The sequence below is a fragment of the Paroedura picta genome, chromosome 3 (genome assembly GCF_049243985.1).
Source record: "Paroedura picta isolate Pp20150507F chromosome 3, Ppicta_v3.0, whole genome shotgun sequence".
In the NCBI taxonomy this organism is placed as follows: Eukaryota; Metazoa; Chordata; class Lepidosauria; order Squamata; family Gekkonidae; genus Paroedura; species Paroedura picta.
Window position 1 is genome coordinate 120,303,950 of NC_135371.1, and position 19,941 is coordinate 120,323,890.

The 19,941-nt window shown below is 41.6% G+C and overlaps 2 protein-coding genes across 17 annotated transcripts in view; one reads left to right on the forward strand and one right to left on the reverse strand.

Annotated features, from left to right (window-relative positions):
* LOC143832692 (uncharacterized) overlaps positions 1-2,849 on the forward strand; it is a 237,413-nt gene extending 234,564 nt beyond the window's left edge. For 6 of the 12 annotated variants that reach the window (XR_013229360.1, XR_013229364.1, XM_077327470.1 and 3 more), the window contains 2 exons: positions 411-443; positions 1,434-2,849. Coding sequence is in view for 5 of the 12 variants with exons in the window: in XM_077327470.1 (XP_077183585.1) it covers positions 411-443; positions 1,434-1,560 (160 nt within the window). In the remaining 7 variants the exon portion in view is untranslated. The remainder of the gene's footprint in view (positions 1-410; positions 444-1,433) is intronic. The other 6 variants (XR_013229359.1, XR_013229362.1, XR_013229358.1 and 3 more) reach the window with 1 other exon arrangement.
* Positions 1-19,941, reverse strand: part of SHISA6 (shisa family member 6) — a 413,188-nt gene that overhangs the window by 321,043 nt on the left and 72,204 nt on the right. For 4 of the 5 annotated variants that reach the window (XM_077327467.1, XM_077327464.1, XM_077327465.1 and 1 more), the window contains exon 4: positions 6,817-6,912. The exons of the other annotated variant lie outside the window; for it this stretch is intronic. In XM_077327467.1, the coding sequence (XP_077183582.1) occupies positions 6,817-6,912 (96 nt within the window). The remainder of the gene's footprint in view (positions 1-6,816; positions 6,913-19,941) is intronic. 5 annotated transcript variants of the gene reach the window in all.

The following is a 19,941-nucleotide window of genomic DNA, read 5'->3' on the forward strand; positions in this document are numbered from 1 at the left end:
CACTCTGAAGTCTTTGGCAGATATTCTTTATTGGAATCACCGAATGGCAACTTATCTGCTAGCTGCACCCCAGCAGCCAATACTGCTTCTTCTTCCCCCCCCCCCCTTATTGGCAGCTCTCATTCATTCAGTCAAGAACCTTTACCCCAGTTTAAACACAATTAAGTTTGCTTCCATCCTCAACCATTTACTAAAAGCACCAATTCCCAAACCAAAAACTGTGAATCACAGAACATCTCAGTGTAGAGAGTGAACACTAAACACTGAGTGGCTAGGAAACATAGATAGTTCTATCAGTTATCACCTTACAGTTTCAGTTTTGCACTGTGAAATTAGCTGGAAACCCACTTCTATAAAGTAAGATCACATCCGTGCTTAATGAAATAATCCTGTTTTGTCCTTCTATGCAGATTTCAAACTTACCCTAGAAAAAGCAGCAACAGGTATAGTTTTAGGATTCAATGAATTTTGTGTTTTCCACTTCAGGAATCTTTTCAAATTTTGTGTTATGAACATATGAAAAATATAATGGTACTATATATAGTGCCTTGGATTCTTACTGAAAGTATGGTATACAATTTCAAATAAATATTTAAAAGGTGGTGATTTATTTCCTTCTGTCGGACCCTTCCCTAACTTACTGCAGATAGCTCATGGGAGTACTTATTCTGCTCCAAGTATTCCAGTGGGTCTCTTATTCACTTAGATAGCTTTTCCCTTCTGTCCTTCCCACTGGCTCATGCTGAGCATAGCTTTTCTGACAGTGCATATAAATCCCCACATTGAAAAAGTGAAAGAAATGAAAATTTTTCTTGCTCTACTGGAATCTTTCAGTTATACTCACCCACCATTAACCATGAACCTTTCAATTATACTCACCTGCCATAAACCATGAGCTATTCCTCTCTGCCCTAACCACTTTGTTTGTAACATAGACTATTGGCAGCAGAATATGGATCAGTGTCAATTAGAAATCAGAGTACAATAGGCACAGAGGATGCTGCATGCCATCACAGTGAATAGATATTATCGAGAGTGACATAAACTCATTCATTGGGATGCAGATGGCTGCAATTTGATCACCCCATGCCAATGCGATCTTGCTAACAAGTGTTAATGATAACTGGGAGCCTACATGCCAGAACTTCAATTTTTGCATTGCTTATTCATGGAAAACTCTGGCTGCTGCTATGAGGCTATGTCCCTTCCAGCTCTTCTTAATCGCATCTAACTGGCAGCACATTAACTGTTTAATGAACCAGAGTCATCTGATAGCACAGGGGCATTTGATGAAGTGACACAATCAAAGGAGATCCTAATCACACCCCCTGAAGATATTGGGGACCTCAATAAAGGGGGATACACACAGGGACACATGATTTTCATGGATGTACATCTACACAGTAGTTTTTAGTTGGTTTATTTTATTACAGGTACACAATGGAGAAGCAGTTGACACTGAATATGAAAGACAACCTACTCAGAAAAAAAACTACAATTGTGGATGAAGACATCAGGACCATGGACAGCACTGAGGGAAAACATGGGACAACAACATAGGGGAAAGGCGAAGTCCATGGCTCTGAAGAGCTTGCTGGGTGACCTGAAGAAAAAGGCCCTCGTCCAGATCCTAGTTGGCTGGTTCTTTATATGCTTCTGCATGGGGGCACTGTAGACAATTCACCAAATTAACCACGACATATCGAAAACAACAGGATATGTGTATCAGAGCTGGTATAGGTAGACAGACTATCATTTTACCGTACATTTAATATCTAATGCAATTCTTCAATTGCACCCACCTATGTTTGTTCCTCTGGATTCTAAAGGAAGGAGGACTACCACATGCATAACATGTAGGATATAGGAACTACATCTTGTCACCCTTATTCTTTTCCTGCCCATCTACCTTCATTTCTCTCTCTTTCTGCCCCCACTGCCAAATGCAATTCCTTCCCAGTGCTCTAAGCTGTCTGTGTTTTGGTTCACATAATATCACTCCAACAAATTCCATGTCGATGCTTTACTAACACTATTTTGTGGAAAAAATTAAAAAATAGGGAGGAAGATACTTTTTTACTAACAAGCATGCCATCCTGCATCTTTCAGGCAATTTCTTCCTATGAATGGCCATAATTGCACCTAAAGTCTGAACAAATTGGGACCAAAAAGACTAACAGAGTCTACCAGCCAATGTAAAACACGTAAAGCATAAGCTTCCTGTTTTTGCTGTTTACCGAGGGCTGCAAAATCCAGGAGACTGCCAAACACCCAACCATCACAGTAAATAATTGGAGGACTGCATTCAGTTTGGTAGATCACAAATAATGCAAGACTGATGCTAATCTTCAGGTTCTAATCCCATAAATTCCATCCAAACTTAAGAAATGCTATAGCATTATCCTTTGGTGCTTTTAATCTCTTTGTCCAAGGGATAATTTAAGCAGTTTGGCATTGAGATTTCTTAAAACTGCAATCCAACAAGGACTTTGTAATGTGGGATTTTTGTTTGCTCTTTTCCTAGGGCTAATTACAGAGTGAGAAATAAATGAAACTTACTTTTAAACAGAAAATGTGCTATGTGGTCAACAAATTAAGGTAGTATAAAGCACATTTCCTTCCCTCCTTTTAACCAATATGTCTAGTATATCACAGTGCTCTAAGATAACTGCTGTGTGAATTGCATGCTTTCAGTGTACCTATCCCTTCCCCCATGTGTATGGCAAAATCTAGGTAGAGAAAGACGAGAAATATCTCTACAGTGCCAGTGTGAAATGAGAATTGTGTTGTATTGCACAGACACCAGGGAATGAAAGCCGTGTAAGCAGATTGAATAAAGCAATGGAACAATGTGCCCATAATGTTTTTTTTCTGATGTTGCTGTTTTGTGATTAGCTTTAGCATTCATTGCTATATTTTCCCCTTGCAAGGGAGACCCTGACTCACCAGCACGCCTATAGTGTGAGAATTCCCAAATTAATTATACTGCAACAGGAGCATATTGCTACCCATGTTTAACAGATGATGCTTTGCAAGAATCTTTGGATTGAAATGTCAGAGTGAAATGACTCATCCAGCAGCGTGTCATGCTAGACACTTGTGGAATGTAAAATCCCTGAATTTGTCTATTTGGTATCCATGGCATTTAGTATGTCATATACCCCTATTTTCATCCTCAAAAGGTCTCTCTTTTGATCAACCATTGATTCAGCCCTCAGAGAATAGCTATTGCAAAAAGTGAAAGAAAATGCTTAACACAGATTCACAGATATTCTGCTTAACTAAACATAGCACTAAAAACAGTAAATTAATGCTAAATAGAGGCCACCTGAGATTAAAGCCATAACATGAAGCTGCATTTCTCCAGAGCAAATTATATCAGGCAATTGCAATGATGGTAGCTTGTTTCCTAAAGTTGCTATTAGTTTGCGGAGAAAGGATAATCTCTGCCTACAGGTAACATTACCGAGATACTAGAGCCAGTACAACATGAATCAGACAAACTATAAAGACACATGCCTGCAATGACAGCATCTAAAGCAATGAGATCAGAAAAAGCAAGCCAACACTTACACGGTTATGACACTCACATGCAAACAGCACTGTTCACCAATGGGCTGGGTTATAAGCATTTCTATCAGGACCACCAAAGTCTCTACTTGCAAATGACTTTTTGTAGTTTACACACATCTCACATACTGTTGAGTGCAGAAGGAATGCTCTTGGAGATTAGATGAAAAGGTCTGTCTAGTCCAGCATTCTCTCTCCAACAGTGGCCAACCAGATGCTTCTGGGAAGCTCACAAGCAAGGCTGTTTACTTGTAAACATTTGAACAGCTAACTGACATCACAAAGGCCAGATCAATCAGACAGAATGCAAAACTCTCACTGGGCACAGCTATGCAAGCAGCATTGCCAAGTCTCACAGCTAAAATATATGAAACTGACTTCCAAAATCATTAATAAATGATCCGACAGAAGCTGTAATCTGAAACATACTTAATTCAAAGGAAGTCCTACTCAAATAAATGTGATTTATTTTAAAGTAAACATGTTTAAGATTGGGGGTTTAAAAGAACAAATCTAGGCTCTCTTATTTGAGCATCAATATAATGTTTATTTATTTATTTATTTTATTAGATTTTTATATCTATTTATTTTTAAGCCCCTTCATTGTCCTGCAGGATCTAAATTGTTTCTAAAACAATGTTTGAAAATAATAGTTGTAATTAATTACTACAGAAGATGCAGCCCACTGGTGAAAAAGATCAATTTTAGAAAGCCTCCCAATTAAACAGTGAGATTTGGCAATATGTTGGATAAAAGCTAGATAACAAAAGCCCATTCACCACTTTTCTGTATGGTGCATGGCCATTATCTTTTACCTATTGTTTTCCCCATATTCTCCTTTCTGCCTTGCCAACTACAGCTATTTTTCTTGGGAAAAGATCCTATTAGCTTCTGTAAGTGTAAGAATAACAAGGGTATTCTTTCAAAGAAAATGGTTTCAGAAACTCTGATTGTAAAAAGATGAAATTTCTGGGGCATAAGATGCTTCTGGGAGCTTCCCTTAGAATTACAGTGGCCAAGCCTATTTATCCTAAGAAGAATATAGGGATAGCCCATTTTGTGCCTTCCATCCCTGACGGAAGCCTCTATCATTTCTGCTTGCAATCTCAGTGTGCATCCTCCCACCCCATCTCTGGGAGAGTGAGCTCAGAGTAAGTCCATTGAAGTCCTCTGCCTGAAGGTTGGTGCCTTGTTCATAGGTCGTATCCACTGCAATTTTGTCAAATTTGAGCTCTGCCTCCACCTCAGTAAACTTTATTTGAACACACAAAACACAGACAATACACACATATATTGGTTCCTCTGTGACAGTTCCACAGAACTCACACCACTTTGGATGACATATGTGAAGAAGGTTTTGCTTCCATTTGGTTAAACAGCAAGAAACGTCAGAAAAAGAAATTGTCTCTTTTTTTTTTTTTTTTACAACTTGTGAATGGTGAACATCCATGGAAACAACAACGATGGGTATAAGAAACAATATGTCTCCACATACAATACATTGTTTCTATAGAAATAGTATCTCCATATACATCTATTCAATATACAGTAGTCTCACAGTGAGTCAGCAGGAAACAATGTTAGATTATCATTGTGGTGTGCGCCTGCCCAGCAGTACGGACCACCATAAACGCGCAAGTGTGCCACAGAGTGAGGCTGGCCCTGGAAGAGACTTGACGATCATCTAGCCTGGTAAGTCATAGTATTTTAAGAGTATTAAATGGTATATCACAGACAGGGCTGTCCCTCTCTCCTTTCAAGTCTTTTGAGAAGGCTAGCTCACTCTTCAACAGTCTGAATACGGAATGTGCTCAAGAAAAATTTGAAACAATAACTCATACCATAATGCATTAGAAACCTACCCAAGCAGGCATCATCAGAGTCATTAAAGGAAAAAGCCATCAAGGTCCTGGTAACAGCAAGCTCCTGGACGTTAGTTGTGAGAGTTACCTTGACTGCTAGATGGTACGGTATGTATAGTTTGCTATTCACATCACCACATTAGCACACTCAGCATTGTACTGTATACACAAGATGTTACACAGAACATACACAGTGCAGAATATGGATACTGACATGTTTTCAGGTTTGTACAGCATATTATACATATATATGTGCACATATATCTTTATATCTCTCACAGATTAGGTAGACACACAAAAATATGACCCTTAAGGAAATCACTTTATAAAATATTTATAACATTGGGGAAATATCTAAATACAGTGCACTCCTATTATAATGATAATTGCCTTGAACAAGAAGTGAATCACTTGAGCAGTAACTTTGTGGCACAATCTGTAAGGAGCATCACTTGCACAAATCCCACTGATGGTGTAGAGGAGAAATGCTAAAAGAGATCAGAAGACAAACTGATCTGGTGCCATGCTATACAGCAAGACCATGAAAATGTTGCCCTGCTAGAGTGCAGTCTATATAACATCCTGACGATACTACAAATAAAGAACAGGTGAATTACAGAGAGCACCTGAAAAGGAAATATTACCTCCAGGTGATTTGTGCAAGTGACCAAAGCTACATGATGCAACATAAAGCAAAAAAATAAAAAAATAAAAAGCAACTCTAAGGGAAGCCCCAGCTCTGCAGCAAATCACTTTCCTCTAATCTGCATAGAGGGAACAGAAACGCACCCACCCTTCATGAGGCTGGCTTTGAAGAAAGATAAGGTAACTTTGGCCCAGTTTAAAAACATACATACTTGTGCAAGCTATGCACCTTTTGACTTCTTGTGAAACCCCACTGATTTCAATGGGCCTTGATGTTTCAGATGGATTTGCCATAGTCGTTGACCCTTGTACCAACAGTTAGCTGCTTCTGATACAGGTACTGGTTCATGTGGCACAAATGTACAGTATAAGAGGAGTGCATTATGTTCCCAAAGTAGCCTCACCCTTTTCATCCCAGCCCCTTTAGTTTTCTTGAAAATATGGTGGCAAGACAGGCTGTTTGCGTCCATGCACTCAGGAAAACACAGAGCAACACATACTGTCGGACTGCCTGCTTGCTGTTCTATAGCTTCCATGGACCCTCATGCCATTTTTCTCTCAGCAGGATTTAAGAGGCGGCCTATAGCACTTTATTGGACCTGCAACACCATGTGCCCTCATAAACCTATATTTTTTGCACTAACACTGTTATCTGTGGTCACATACAGCCCAGTTTCCAGGTTACAGATTTTATTTAAACCCATCTTTTCTATTTAGCAAAAAATGGTTTCCACTGTACCCTTGCTGTGTCCTCTTCCTAATGTGACAAACCCGGAGGAGATGAAATTATGGAAATCTGGACCTCCACTTCGATAAAAATCCTTTCCATAGTGACCTGCCAATGAAAGATGAGAAACAACACATCATGACATGCAACTCCCACTGGCCTGCTTCCAGCTGAATGATAGCCATAGTTCCATTCCTGAGCAGAACGAAATCTGAGAGATAAATCATACCTTGTAGGTCAGACAGGGATTAACACAAAACACAGAAGAGGTTCCTATCGCATCCCTGTCATTTATGTATCAACCTCAGTTGTCACCACCCCAGTGCAAAAATTCCTGGCCCTTTCTACAACCTTGCTCGCTTCACATCTTGCAAGCTGCAGTCTCTATTCTGTAGAACATTTACAGAACCGTCTGTAGAACATTTATGCTAATGTTTGCACTAAGAAAATATTTTAAATGAAATGGTAGCAGCAGACAACCACTTTCAGAGCATCAGAGGATGACTTGTCTATCACACTTTTATTCCACCCTTTGTCAAAGGAGGGTAGTACATGACCTCTCCCCCTTTTGACCTGGGGAACATCCATGGGAAAAGATGGCTGCCACACCAATTCCCATATCTTGCATGCTCTAAACTGATGCTGCTCCACAAAAAAATAGTCATGTCAATCCTAGGGAATCCTATATTTGTAGTTTTAAAAATTGAACCAAACCGTTGCTCTTTTCTGAGCACTTAAGAACATTTATTTTATAAGCCTGCTTTTCTTGGCAAGACTGAAGGTGGATAGGCATGTGTTATTTAGTAAAAAAAAATGTGACATGACCCCTGAAACATTCTTCAGGCTTCAAGAAACCCCAGAAGTAGCATGATTGTGCATAATATGGTTGGGAAACAGCTGTGTACATGCCTGCCTAAAGTCCCTCCCATTCCCACCCCCTCCAGGCCTATCACTGGCCATTTTGGGAGGGAGTGGTGGGTCAATATGACCAATATGACCATATATCCTGAACCTTTCAAGTTTATTATCCAGATTATCAATGAACAGTGAGAAAACCTTCTTCTGAGAAATAGGGGTGCAGCAGACTCTTTTCCAGGAAGATATCTTAGATTGTAGTTCTATAGACATTTACTAGGGACTAAGTACCATTGAATTCATATATACATAAGATTGTATTGTTGTTGTTAACAATAATAATAATCACTGATCTTGGCAGAGCTGGCTCACGGCAATTTACAAATAAAACCTTAAATTACACTAACAATCCATTAGCATTAAAAGTGCCAAAAATCCAACAATTTTTAGATTTGCCCCCCCAAACAAAATTTCAACCCCAGCTCGATGAACTCCCTCCCCCACCTGACTCTGTGCTTTAAGGTAGATGGTCAGAGAATATAAAAGATGTCTAAGAACTCTAAGACACCTGAGGGAGGACCCAAATATCTTCCTGCCCCATCCTCAGCCAAACGCCAGGTGGAAGACCTCATCTTGGAGGCATGCGGAAATGTGATAGCTCCAACAAGGCCCGTAGCTCTTCCAGGAACTCATTCCAGCAGGTAGGAGCTGGGACTGAAAAGGCCCTGGCCCTGATTGAGGCCAGGCACACTTCATAAGGGCTGGGGATCACCAGTCTATTAGTACCAGCAGGGCTGAAAGGGGGACATAGGGAGACAGACGGTCCCTCAAAAATGTTGGGCCCAGGTCGCCAATGACCTTAAAGTTCAAAACCAAAAACCTTCAACTTGGCAACCAATGCAACTGCGTCAGCACTGGCTAAATACAGGTCCTTCAAGATGTTACCGTGAGGAACCTAGCAGCCACATTTTGCACCGTTGCAACTTCCAGATCAAAGATAAAGTATAATGCGAGTTACGGAAATCCAGCCTGGAGGTGACTGTCAGGTGGATCATTGTGGCTAGTAGTCTCACTTGGTGCAGATGGAAAAGGGCCAGGTGGGCTACTCTGGTGACCTGCACCTCCAAGGAGGCACTGAGGTTTACTCCCTAATTCCCAGCAAAGGGCGAGATCTCCAATTGCATCCTATCTAGGCATGGGAGATGCCTTTCCTGATCTGACCCTTTTCTACACAGCCACTTGTAGAGGGCTGTCTTGGGAGGGCTGAGTTTCAGGTGACTCTGCTTGAGCCAGACCACCACTCCTTCCAAACATCTGCTGAGTTGGGGGAGTCAGGCAAGCCAGACATCAAGAGGTAGAGCTGGGTGTCAACCACCAAGCATACTGGTGACAACCCAGCCCATGTGAATTGATCCTAACACTTGTATGCATGAGTATACTTATTTAGTAACTTAAAAATTGAGGCATGCTTTAATTTTGGTTTTGTGTAAAGGAAAAATATTGAGTAGAGTGGGATATACCTGTTGCTTGCTTATCAGTGCTCACCTGACCACCCAAATGCACTCCCATGTCAGTTACTTGCCTACTTCTCTCCCTACATAGATTTAAGGTTACTTTTTTTTAGCCACTGTGCCTTTTTATAGTTGCCCTACAGGAATAGCTTAACCTTGCATGGAAATAACTGGGGTGGGAGAAAGCTTCACACATATTTTCTGCTTGTTAAACTGTTGTAAATTGTCCAGATGCAACAAGAAAAATAAATAAATAAAGCCTGGTTACTTTATGTACATTCATATCCACACACTTGTGTGCATACATGCGCACAAATGTAGATGTTGAGGAGGGCACTCCATAGACATGTGGCCACTGATTCATTTTCTGTTTTTTTTAAACAGCTGCCTCTCTAGATCCTTTTCTATTTTATCTCCTTTAAGGAAACCAGGGTAGCCTTAACTGTAGGCCATGCAAATTTGCCTTGTAATAAAAGTGAAATGTTACTGTTTTTAAGTGTGCTGGCACATTTGCCTTTCTGCCCAGAGTAGCTGCCCAGTTCCCTTAATCTGTCTGCTGGGAAGGGTGGGGGAGAAATGGTTTTCTACAATGCTACTTGACTCAGGTTGCAGAACTTCTGGAAGAAGCTGTGCAACACTGGGGAAAGAGGAAGGTACCCCAAACATTAAATCATAGAAGAAAATAACTTCATCAGATGGGGGACAAACCATGAGCACAATACTATTTCACCCATGTAAAACAACAATAGCAGCAACTTGAGGGTATTCTGTTTGCAAAAGAAACATTCCTTGGCAAACACACTCCCAATAAATCGCCTGAGGCACAAACTTGGTTACAAATGTCAATCATATTCCCCGGTTCAGGAACAACGGAATTAGAGTTGACCTAAACTGCTGTTACCCAGTTTTCAGAAATGTTATCACTAAACACAGGTTAAAAAAATAGCAAGCTCTTTGTGTAGTAAGACTCAGAGTTAGATCTCAGCTATTTGCATGGGTGAAAGTGTGTGTGCAGATAAAGGATATGAACTTGAATCTGTAGGGGAGGGGGGAGAAATAGCTGCATAATGCCCATTCAGCTGATGGTTTTCATTTCCAGTATCTGGACAATTTCAGAATCTCAAGTCAAACCATTTAAATAACAGAAATGAACAACCATAAGAAGGTGGAGGTTCTGTGCATGCCCCAGCAAAGAAGGAACATCAATTTATCCGTCCAATCAAGTGTAGCCATCTTTGAAATTGTAGACAAACAGCTGCAGCTCTTTGCCCATGGAACATGAATCCCCCAGGGCAAAGGAAGGACGTTTCAAGTGCCTTCCAGGGAAAACTGTCATCCAGGCTGACTACCAAGAACAACAAACTTGAGTCAAATGATCTTCCTGGAGAGGGACATTTAAACTTTTTTCCCTTCGGGGCATTATTTTTAGTCAGCTTTAACATCTTTCTGCTTTTCTTTGCTACCTACAGGGAACATAAATTAGCACAGATTGCAGAGTTAAGAAGGAGTTCTGGAAAGCACTGTCATTCAATCCAAAAAGGAACTGCAGCCAGTTTTTAAAAACTGCAACCAGAGAGGCATTATTACGGATCATTCCAAGTGCTGCCTTAAAGTTGCATGGAGCATGTGTGTGAAGCAGAACGAATTATGTTTTGTTTTCATGCAAAAATGTATTTTCATGTCAAAATTGCACATCTCTTTTCAGTAAGGCTGTCAGAAGAACTGAATCAAAGAGAGGTGATGAGCAATTAAGTTCTAGGGTTAATGGATAAATCAAAGACTTAACAATCAGGTGACATACACTTGAGAGTTCATAAGGAACTCACATAGAAAAGTAGACTCTGCATCTGAAGAAGCATGTACGCATATGAAACCTTAAACACAGAACAAAACGTTGTTGATCTTGAAGATGCTACAGGGACTCAAACTTTGTTCATATAGAAAAATGTTTCTCTCCTAACCCTCTTCCACCCCCATGTAATACCAGTAAAATTGGTCCCCTTTCCAGAACACTGCAAGGTAACAAAAGTAATACTGATTTTAAAAGGGGATTCAGCAGAAATTCAGACCACTAAAGATTGATTAGCCTAACATATTCTGGGCAAATTAAGGATAACTGTTCTTAAGATAGAATTATTAAGTACACAGAAGAACAAGACCTACTAAGAAATAATTAGCATAGCTTCTGTTAAGGAGAAGTCCAGTCTTACAAACCTTTCGGGGTTCTCTGAAAGGGTTAACCAATGTGTGGATGAGAGTGTTCAAATATGCCTGGATTTCCAAGAAGCTTTTGACATTGAGGAATGCTGGCCTCCCAGCCTAAAATCCACCACTAAACCCTATAAGAGCTTATTCCCCCTGCCCCAGTGGATTTTAATCTTTGGAAAGAGAGGTGGCTTCTGAATTGATTTAAATTTAAATTTATTATTTTATTTAAATGTTTAGTTATGTTGGTGTTGTGTTTTGATATGAACCACCCTGAGCCACTAGCAAAGGGTGGTATACAAGAATATAAATAACTATAAATATAAATAAATATACAGTCCCACACTAAAGGTTCCTGAGTAAACTTAATGCTCATAAGAAAACAGGAAGATTCCTCTTGTGGATTTAAAACTGACTAAATAAACAGAAGCTCAGAGTAAACGTAAATGAGCAGTTCTCACAATGGAGGGAAGCAAACAATAGGATTTCACAGGGATTTCCTAATTTAATAGCTGATAGTTATATTTTCAATTTAAAGGAATCAACTTGAGTTTTCAAAATGACATGAATGCACTCTGAACCTCTGTCATCAAGGATATGAATACATAATACCACTTTATACTGAATCAGGTCACATGGCTTTCTAGGGTTTCAGTCACAGGTCTTTGGAGTGGCATTTAGAAATTGAAACAGACTTACCTTCCTTCCAGGCAGCTCTGGCCCCTCTCTGTCTTCCTGCCCTTTGCCCAGGCCTGTCTGTCCCATCTTTAAACCGCCCGCTCCGGAGGAGTGGTAGGAATAAAGGAGTAAGGGCAAGTGGGGAGGAGTTAGGTGGGCCCTGTCCGGGATAAAAACTCGGAAGGGCGAATCAGGAGCCGCAAAGCGGCTCCTAATTCGCCCTCCGAGTGGCAATCCAGGGCCAAGTGGCCAATGGGGAGCGGCGTGGCTCCCCATTGACCACTTGGCTTGTCCTCCGAGGAGCACTCCGCGACCCGGAGAAGGCCGCCAGTCTCGGTCAGGTGGGTGGGGGGCAGCCTTCTCCCAGCCCTGGGAAGAGCCTCGCCGTGTCGCAGATGCGCCGAGGCTCTTTCCGTGGCCGGGAGAAGGCTGCAAGTCTCGGCTGGGGGGGGGATCAGCATTCTTCCGGCCCCAGGAAGAGCCTCGCCGCATTGCGGACGTGCCGGGAGAAGACCACGAGTCTTGGCCGGGTGGCTGGGGGGGGGCTGGCCTTCTCCCGGCCCTGGGAAGAGCCTCGATGTGTCACAGATGCACTGAAGCTCTTTCTGCGGCCGGGAGAAAGCCGCGGGATTCGGCCGGGTGGGGGGGGGTCTCGGCCTTCTGACACCCTGGTCTTCTGACACCCCGACAGCTGCCGCTGACCATGGACTCTACAAAAGGTGAGTACTGCTCAACCAGGGTCACGGCTCTCACCAGGAGTCGAGGCATCTGCCTTCCCCTTCCCTTTCTCCCCTTTCAAAGCCCATTTTTATAAATGGGCTTGGAAACTAGTTGGATATAATGGAGCAGATGGCAGTACCCTCTTTTGGAGCCCCGAGGATTGTACTCCTTGGTCCAATCTTTTTGGAAATTTGAGGGAAGTCAGGGAAGGACCTCACTGAGCTACCCTGGATGTTTGAGGGGTATAACGTATACCCATATCCCCCCAGGCCCCAGAAAAGGCAAGGAAACACTTTCACTGGTGCTGAAGTGCTTCAGCCACTTCGGCCAAGGTGACCCAAAGCAGCCTCAGCCAAGGCCAAAGACGCTTGGGGTGGCCTCAGTCGAAGCGGTCCAGATTGGGACTGCTTTGCACACCCCTACTTCTTACTGATTTATTTATTTACTAGTAAATAAGCCCGCTGCAGGCAAAATGCAGCGGGCGCTAGGCAAAATGCAGGGGGCAAAATGCAGTGGGGCTGGGCGGGAGCGGCTTCTGCCGGCCCCGGGCGCTCCTTCGCTTCCGCGAAGCAGCGGCCGGGGCGGGCTGAAGCCGGGAGAACGGCGGGGCTGGGGGGGCAAGGCTTCTGCCGGCCCCGGGCGCTCCTTCGCTGCCGCAATGGCGTGCCCGGGCCCAGCAGAAGTCGGGAGAACGGCGAGGCTATGCGCACCTCCCAATTGGCCACTTCACCCGAGTACCACTCGGAGAGGGCCAATCAGGAGCCGCGAAGCGGCTCCTGATTGGCCCTCTCCAAGTTTTTATCCCGGACGGGTCCTGCCCTAACTCCTTCCACAGAGGCCTTACTCTTTTATTTATTCCGTGGCACGCTGCGCCGCGGGGTGGGGTTTATAGATTATATTTCTATACCACCCTCCTCGAAGGCTGAGGGCGGTTCATTTGTAGCAGAACAGAAACACTACAGATAACTAGTTTTAGCTAAGAGCTGAACCTAGTAAATTTTGTGTGAAAAACAGGTTCTATCACTGATGAGGACTGTACCTGACAACTTCTACATGCAAAGCAGGGGTGCTTTCAACGAGCTGCAGTTGAGGTGATTACAGAGATGCAACATATATTTAATTGAATCCGAAAGGATTTCCAACACCACCAAGAAACTAGACTGCAAGGGATAAGCTTATCATTTTTCCTCCCAATAGCACAATGTCTGAATCCAGTGGCACCTTTAAGAACAATAAACAGTTTTCCTCAAGTTTTACATATAGCTATAGAATGGGTAGGTGGGGATTAATTGTCAGGAAGGACTATTTACAGTAGAGGTGCATAAATATCTGAATGATAAGTATAGCTGAAATTGAAGCATTTGTTAAGACCTGTGAATGGCAATAAATTAGAATACAAATAAAAGAGCTAACAAACAGATGTGAGAACTAAGTCACAGGTCTCATTGCCTAGTTACTTATTCATCTTGACTCTAACTAGCTTTTCCTGGCAATTTAAACCTTTACCTATATAGAAGTTTGAGGAAAACTGTTTCATTGTGTCTAATGAAGTGTGCATTCACGTGGAAGTTTGTACCTAGAATTAAAATTTGTTGGTCTTAAAAGTGCCACTTGACTCAAACTTTGTTATACTGTTTCAGACCAAGATGGCGACCTACCTGAATCCATTTTACTCCCAAGTTCTTCTTTAAAAAGAAAAAGAAAAAGAGCCAAAGACTTGAGCACAGCTATTGACTTTAAGGCTCATTCTTGGGTTCTTTCTGGATTTTCTCAAAAGCGTGAACTTCTTTTTTTACAGGTCTGTAGGGAAGATGGGTGAATAACTCCTATTCTTGAAAAGCATTTAAAATGGCAGTGCATGTGGCAAGTGCATGCACAAGAACACCAGCCCAATTAGATAAACTGTCCTTGTCAGATTTTGACATTTTTCTGGGTTTTGCTTCCCCCAATTTATGCCAAGGCATCCAATTAAATTCTCCTAACCTCGAAAGTTTTCCTTAGTTTTTAATAACTTTCTAAGAAGAAGCTCCCAACTGCTGTACTGAAAATGGCCTATGAGCCAGGAAATAGTAGTTTTTTAAAAAGTACTAGTAGATGAGTACTCCTTCTGTATCAGAAGTCAGAGAGGGGAAGGTTTCTACAGAGGTGAGATTTTCACAAGTCCTCTTTCCTTTCCTCAGATGTCAACAATGCCTGCAAAAATGAGTGACAGGCAGAAACTAGAACCATTAGAGATGTTCTTCTTATTACTAAATATAGTTTAACTGTAGATGGAATATATGACCTCTAACTTAAGAGATAATTTTATTGTCCAGTGAAGTTTTAAAAGTAGAATTAAATTACTTTTACCTCATGCATTCTTAGTAAGCAACTAACAATGGGAATTGTACATTTGAAAAAAATCAGCATCTTTACTGACTAAAAACCTTCTGGGCAATTTTTTTTCACATGATAATTGGTAATGGAGCTCTTTCCACAAGCTTGTGACTCTGTTGCAGGGAAATCATGTTCTCCTAGTACTTCAAGTCACAATGTTTTGGGAACTGGGGAAATGAGTTTTACTCCCAGCCAGAGTACCAACTGTTAGGTATACAGAGGGCTGCACGGATTATAAATCCAAAAAGATAAAAAAAACTCCAGCCAGTTGGCTGCTCTTAATTTTTCTTGTTTATTATAATGACTTGTATAGTATGAATCTAACAATAACCAGACTTGTATAGTGTGAATCAAACAATTGCCAAAACAGGTTCTGGATAAATCAATGTTACTATATCCCATTTTCAATTTACTTCTTCCTCAGTGTTATTGTCTTATATAGTGTTCTAGCAGGCTCTAACTCTCTAGGAGGCATTCTTATAGCTCATAGGCTTTGAAAACCTATGTCTTCCTGCCAATCACACCTATGCCATTTTGTGAAAGGATTAGAAAAAAGTTTTATTTCTTTCAGAAAGTCTTTGGTAAACAGTGCAGTGCATCCAATCATGCAGTTCCTCCAAATGAACAGCATTTCTATTTGAAGAAGAGGGAACGATTTTGACCAAGTCAAGTTCCTGAGACAGAACCATATTTTGCTTACTATAACTATTCTTGAGGGTCTAGTCTGGGCTTCAACAGGAGCACATTTTAGGGTACATATCTGTACATAACAAAGCTATATAGTAAATCACCCAATTCACACAATATTACGCCACATAAGCTGTGAAAGTGAGTACAGCAATCCCCCCTTAGGTGTTTTTTCAGTACCAAAACTGGAAAAAAACTGCCATGGACTGTCCTTTCTAAAAGCTTAGAAATGATATACAAAAAGCTGAAGGGCTTTGACTCTTCACAGAAACAGAAAGTCTTGAATGACAGGCTGTTCAAGCAATCTGATTGGTTACGATCAGCTCCACAGAGAAAGACTTGAGAGTTGAATGCAGAAGAGACAAGTCAGGTTTTCTGCTTTGACTGAGTTGAGTACTGAGGGGATTTCCGCATCCATTAGAAATAGTGAAATCCTTACCTTTTGTTGTCATTATATTCCAGCCCCTCCTTATGATGCTTATGATGCAGCATCTGGGCAGTAAACAGCTGGCTACATCCTCCATTTTATAGCACTAGTTGGTGAATCCCAAAAAATACATCAACCAACCGATATAGTGCTATCTAATGGAGAGCATCCAGCAGCCCACCAGCCAAAGAAACATGTGGAGGCAAAGAAGTGCTATCTCTGCTTCCAATGTCCTGCCTTCGTACCTGCCTCCCTCTCCTTTCTCCCAGGGACTGTTTTTTGCTTTTTTAAAAAGTGAACTGCCTGGAGCAATGAATCGGTATAAAAGCGTGCAGGCAAAGCCAAAAATATTTCCCCCCAAAGCTGTCACACAAAGCATGCCTCTCTAAAGCCCCCCCCCCCCCAATCAGGAATGAGATTATTTTTCTTAAGTTTCAAGACTCATGATTCCATAATGTATGGCATTCAAAAAAACACTATGCATCTATGAGTAGATGCATAGGTGTTTCAATGGAGAAGGTTTGAATATTAAAAAAAATGTAGCAGGCATCGCGGGCCCTTTAAATTGTTGAGAAAGGGGATTAGTTGCCTGGTTTGACTGACAGGTGGAAGAGAGTCACGTGTAAAGCATGTTGCTCTCTTCTGCCATTTCAAGTGGAGGGTGAAAAGCATGAAAAGGCGGCAGAGAAGAATAAGATAGGGAAAAGGTGAGGAGGGACCGGGGGGCACAATTATATTCAGTGTTACGCCATTCAGCTGGCATAACACTATTTTTACAGATGTGCAGAAATGACCTGAGAGTCAGATTTCAACTTTGACTGGAGAGTGATTTCAGCCTTAGATGAGAGTAAAAAGATAAAGGTAAAGGTATCCCCCGTGCAAGCACCGAGTCATGTCTGACCCTTGGGGTGACGCCCTCCAGCGTTTTCATGGCAGACTCAATACGGGGTGGTTTGCCAGTGCCTTCCCCAGTCATTACTGTTTACCTCCCAGCAAGCTGGGTACTCATTTTACCGACCTCGGAAGGATGGAAGGCTGAGTCAACCTTGAGCCGGCTGCTGGGATGGAACTCCCAGCCTCATGGGCAGAGCTTTCAGACTGCATTGCTGCTGCCTTACCACTCTGCGCCACAAGAGGCACAAGAGGCTTCATCTCTCTTATATGAGAGTAGTTTAACACAAACAGAGAACTGGAGGAAAAATTGGCTAGAAAGTTTGGGAAGTAGACAAAGACTCCTATTTAGGCCAAGGAAAGGGGATAGGTCTTCTAAAGAGACAAAAAAATTCCCCACTCAGCTCTGAAGAGTGCAGAGATCCCTGTTCTGGTTAGAAACTGCATTTAGAGAATTTAACACCTGACCTTTAGCCTCTACATTAAATAAAATATTTTGTTATTTTTGAATTTCAAAATGCCTCGTGACATTCAAAATGCCTCGTGACCGAACCTTCCCTCAGGTTCCTAGCCTCAGACAACAGTCAAAACAGCTAGAGTTCTTCAGCCAAGAAGATAAACAAATTGCTAGGGTGGCTCAGTCACAGAAGGGATAGAAAAGTGGAAGGAAAATCTTGCCTAAGAGGGAGGGTAGTGGATGGTGCCATCATAAACTGTTATTAGCTATTCCTCTCCCCATCTATTGTATGGAAATGGAATATCATGCTACTGGCACTGAACTGGAGCTAGTGCAAAGATGTTGACAAGATCTGAAGCTGAAATGGTTTGGGAAGGTACACTTCTCTGTTACTATTAAGGAATGTTAAATAAAAGTGGTAAATTATTAACTTCTGTGGATAAGTTCTTTTCAGGAAGAAATCAAGATGTTAGAGTTTGACTCCAATAAGTCTGATCTGCTGAACTTTTTCCAATGCACACTTTTTATGCATGAAGATACCCCTGAGACTTATGAGCCACAAATGCTATAGCATTCAGCCAGGAAAATAAGACACATTGCAGTAAAAAAAAAGTTTTATACTAAGAAGCCCTTCTTTGAACTTGAGAAGCCAGCCACGTAGGTGACATTGTTTGGGGCTGATCAACTAATTAGCTCTGTCACTCTTAGCCTCTAACCCCCAAAGCATAAACTAGGTAAGTATCCTCTAATAATGCCTTTTGCAATAGGTGGGACAAGAGAATGTGTGAATGACTCACACATCTGCGCTTCAGGCTTCGAGTGCAATATCCTTCTTTCCTGCAATTACATGTGTGGGCATAATAAGCCAGGAAAACTTATGCATCTCACTGCAGGATATAGAATTTCAACATTCTGATCTTATGGTGTGAACATTAGATCAATGAGCCATCTACTTTCTTAGCTTAGGCACAATGTTCTGAAGTCAGCTTCATAGTTTATTTAAACAGCTTCATGTTGGATATATAACTGAACTATGTGATACTATATTGTGGGTTAGTTACACATCCAGTGTAAAACTGGTATCTTGCAGAGGGGTACACTTGCTAGTGTGATCAGTGCTAGTAGTACATAGTGAATAGGGATGGGGACAAACCCAACAACAAAGCAATATTCATTATGAATGTTGCCCTATTTGTGGTTCACAAATGGACGTTTGTGACAGGTTCATGAACTTTTAAAACAGTTCATGGATGGAGTAGACAGCAGGGGTTTAAAGGAACTCCAAGTCAGTTTCTGTTCCCTGTGAAAGCTGCAAAATCGGCTGAGTCTTGCCACTGCTCAGCTGCTTCAGGTTGCCTTCTGAAACCCTTTTAAACTTTAAAAGCACTGCAGAAAACAGCCTCCCCCCCTGTGCAGCTGTTTTTTATGCTGTTTTGTGGCCTCTTTAAACATTAAAGGGATAGCACAAGGCAACCTGAAGCTGCTAAGCACATCCCTGCCTCTCAGCTCTTTTGGGGTTTTCAGCAAACCCCCTTTAAAGGGACCGTGTCCGCTTTCAATAGGGTTTGCAGGGCTCTGAACCAAATGAACTAGTTTGGTTTGTGAAAGAGGATCTCAGTTTGGTTCATGGTTCACCCACAAGCTGAATCACATTTTCCCAGTCCACATGTATCCCTAATGATGCATAGTATTTGTGCTGTGGTACCATGTACCTTTTCATTCCACAACCCTTTCCCTTGTTATGTATAAATTAGATCACAAAATATAATTTAATTAATATAGAAGGCTAGCTTAGAAGGCTGCATGAATTGGAGGGCTTTGGCTAATTTATTATGTTGTATACTTAGGATAAGGTGACCAGATTTCAACATTGGTAAAGCGGGATACCATTGACCGGGGGGGGGGGGTTCTTGATTAAAATTTTGGTCTATATGGAGCAACAAAAGGTTTCATAGAACGTATAGAATGAAAAAATAGTATTGTAATATATATATATATATATATAAATTTCAACATAAGTACAATTTGCCAGGTGCCCCCAGATGTCCCTCCAAAAGTGGGACAATCTGGTCATCTTAACTTAGAAGTATGTATCACATGCACCTTTGGCTGCATTTATGTAGCTGCTTTTTAAAAAATATTCATTACACATTGCTAAAGGCTTTGAAGGAAGGAAGATAACAAGAAGTAGACATAAGCATGCAGCAATGCAGCAAGCTCCAGCATTTTCCTTCCTTGCTTTGTTATTAATGCTACTTCAAGGCGTCCCTTTTAAGAAACATCTGTGCAAGAATTGTCCTAGAGCTATATTTCTGCTGACATGTTTAAAT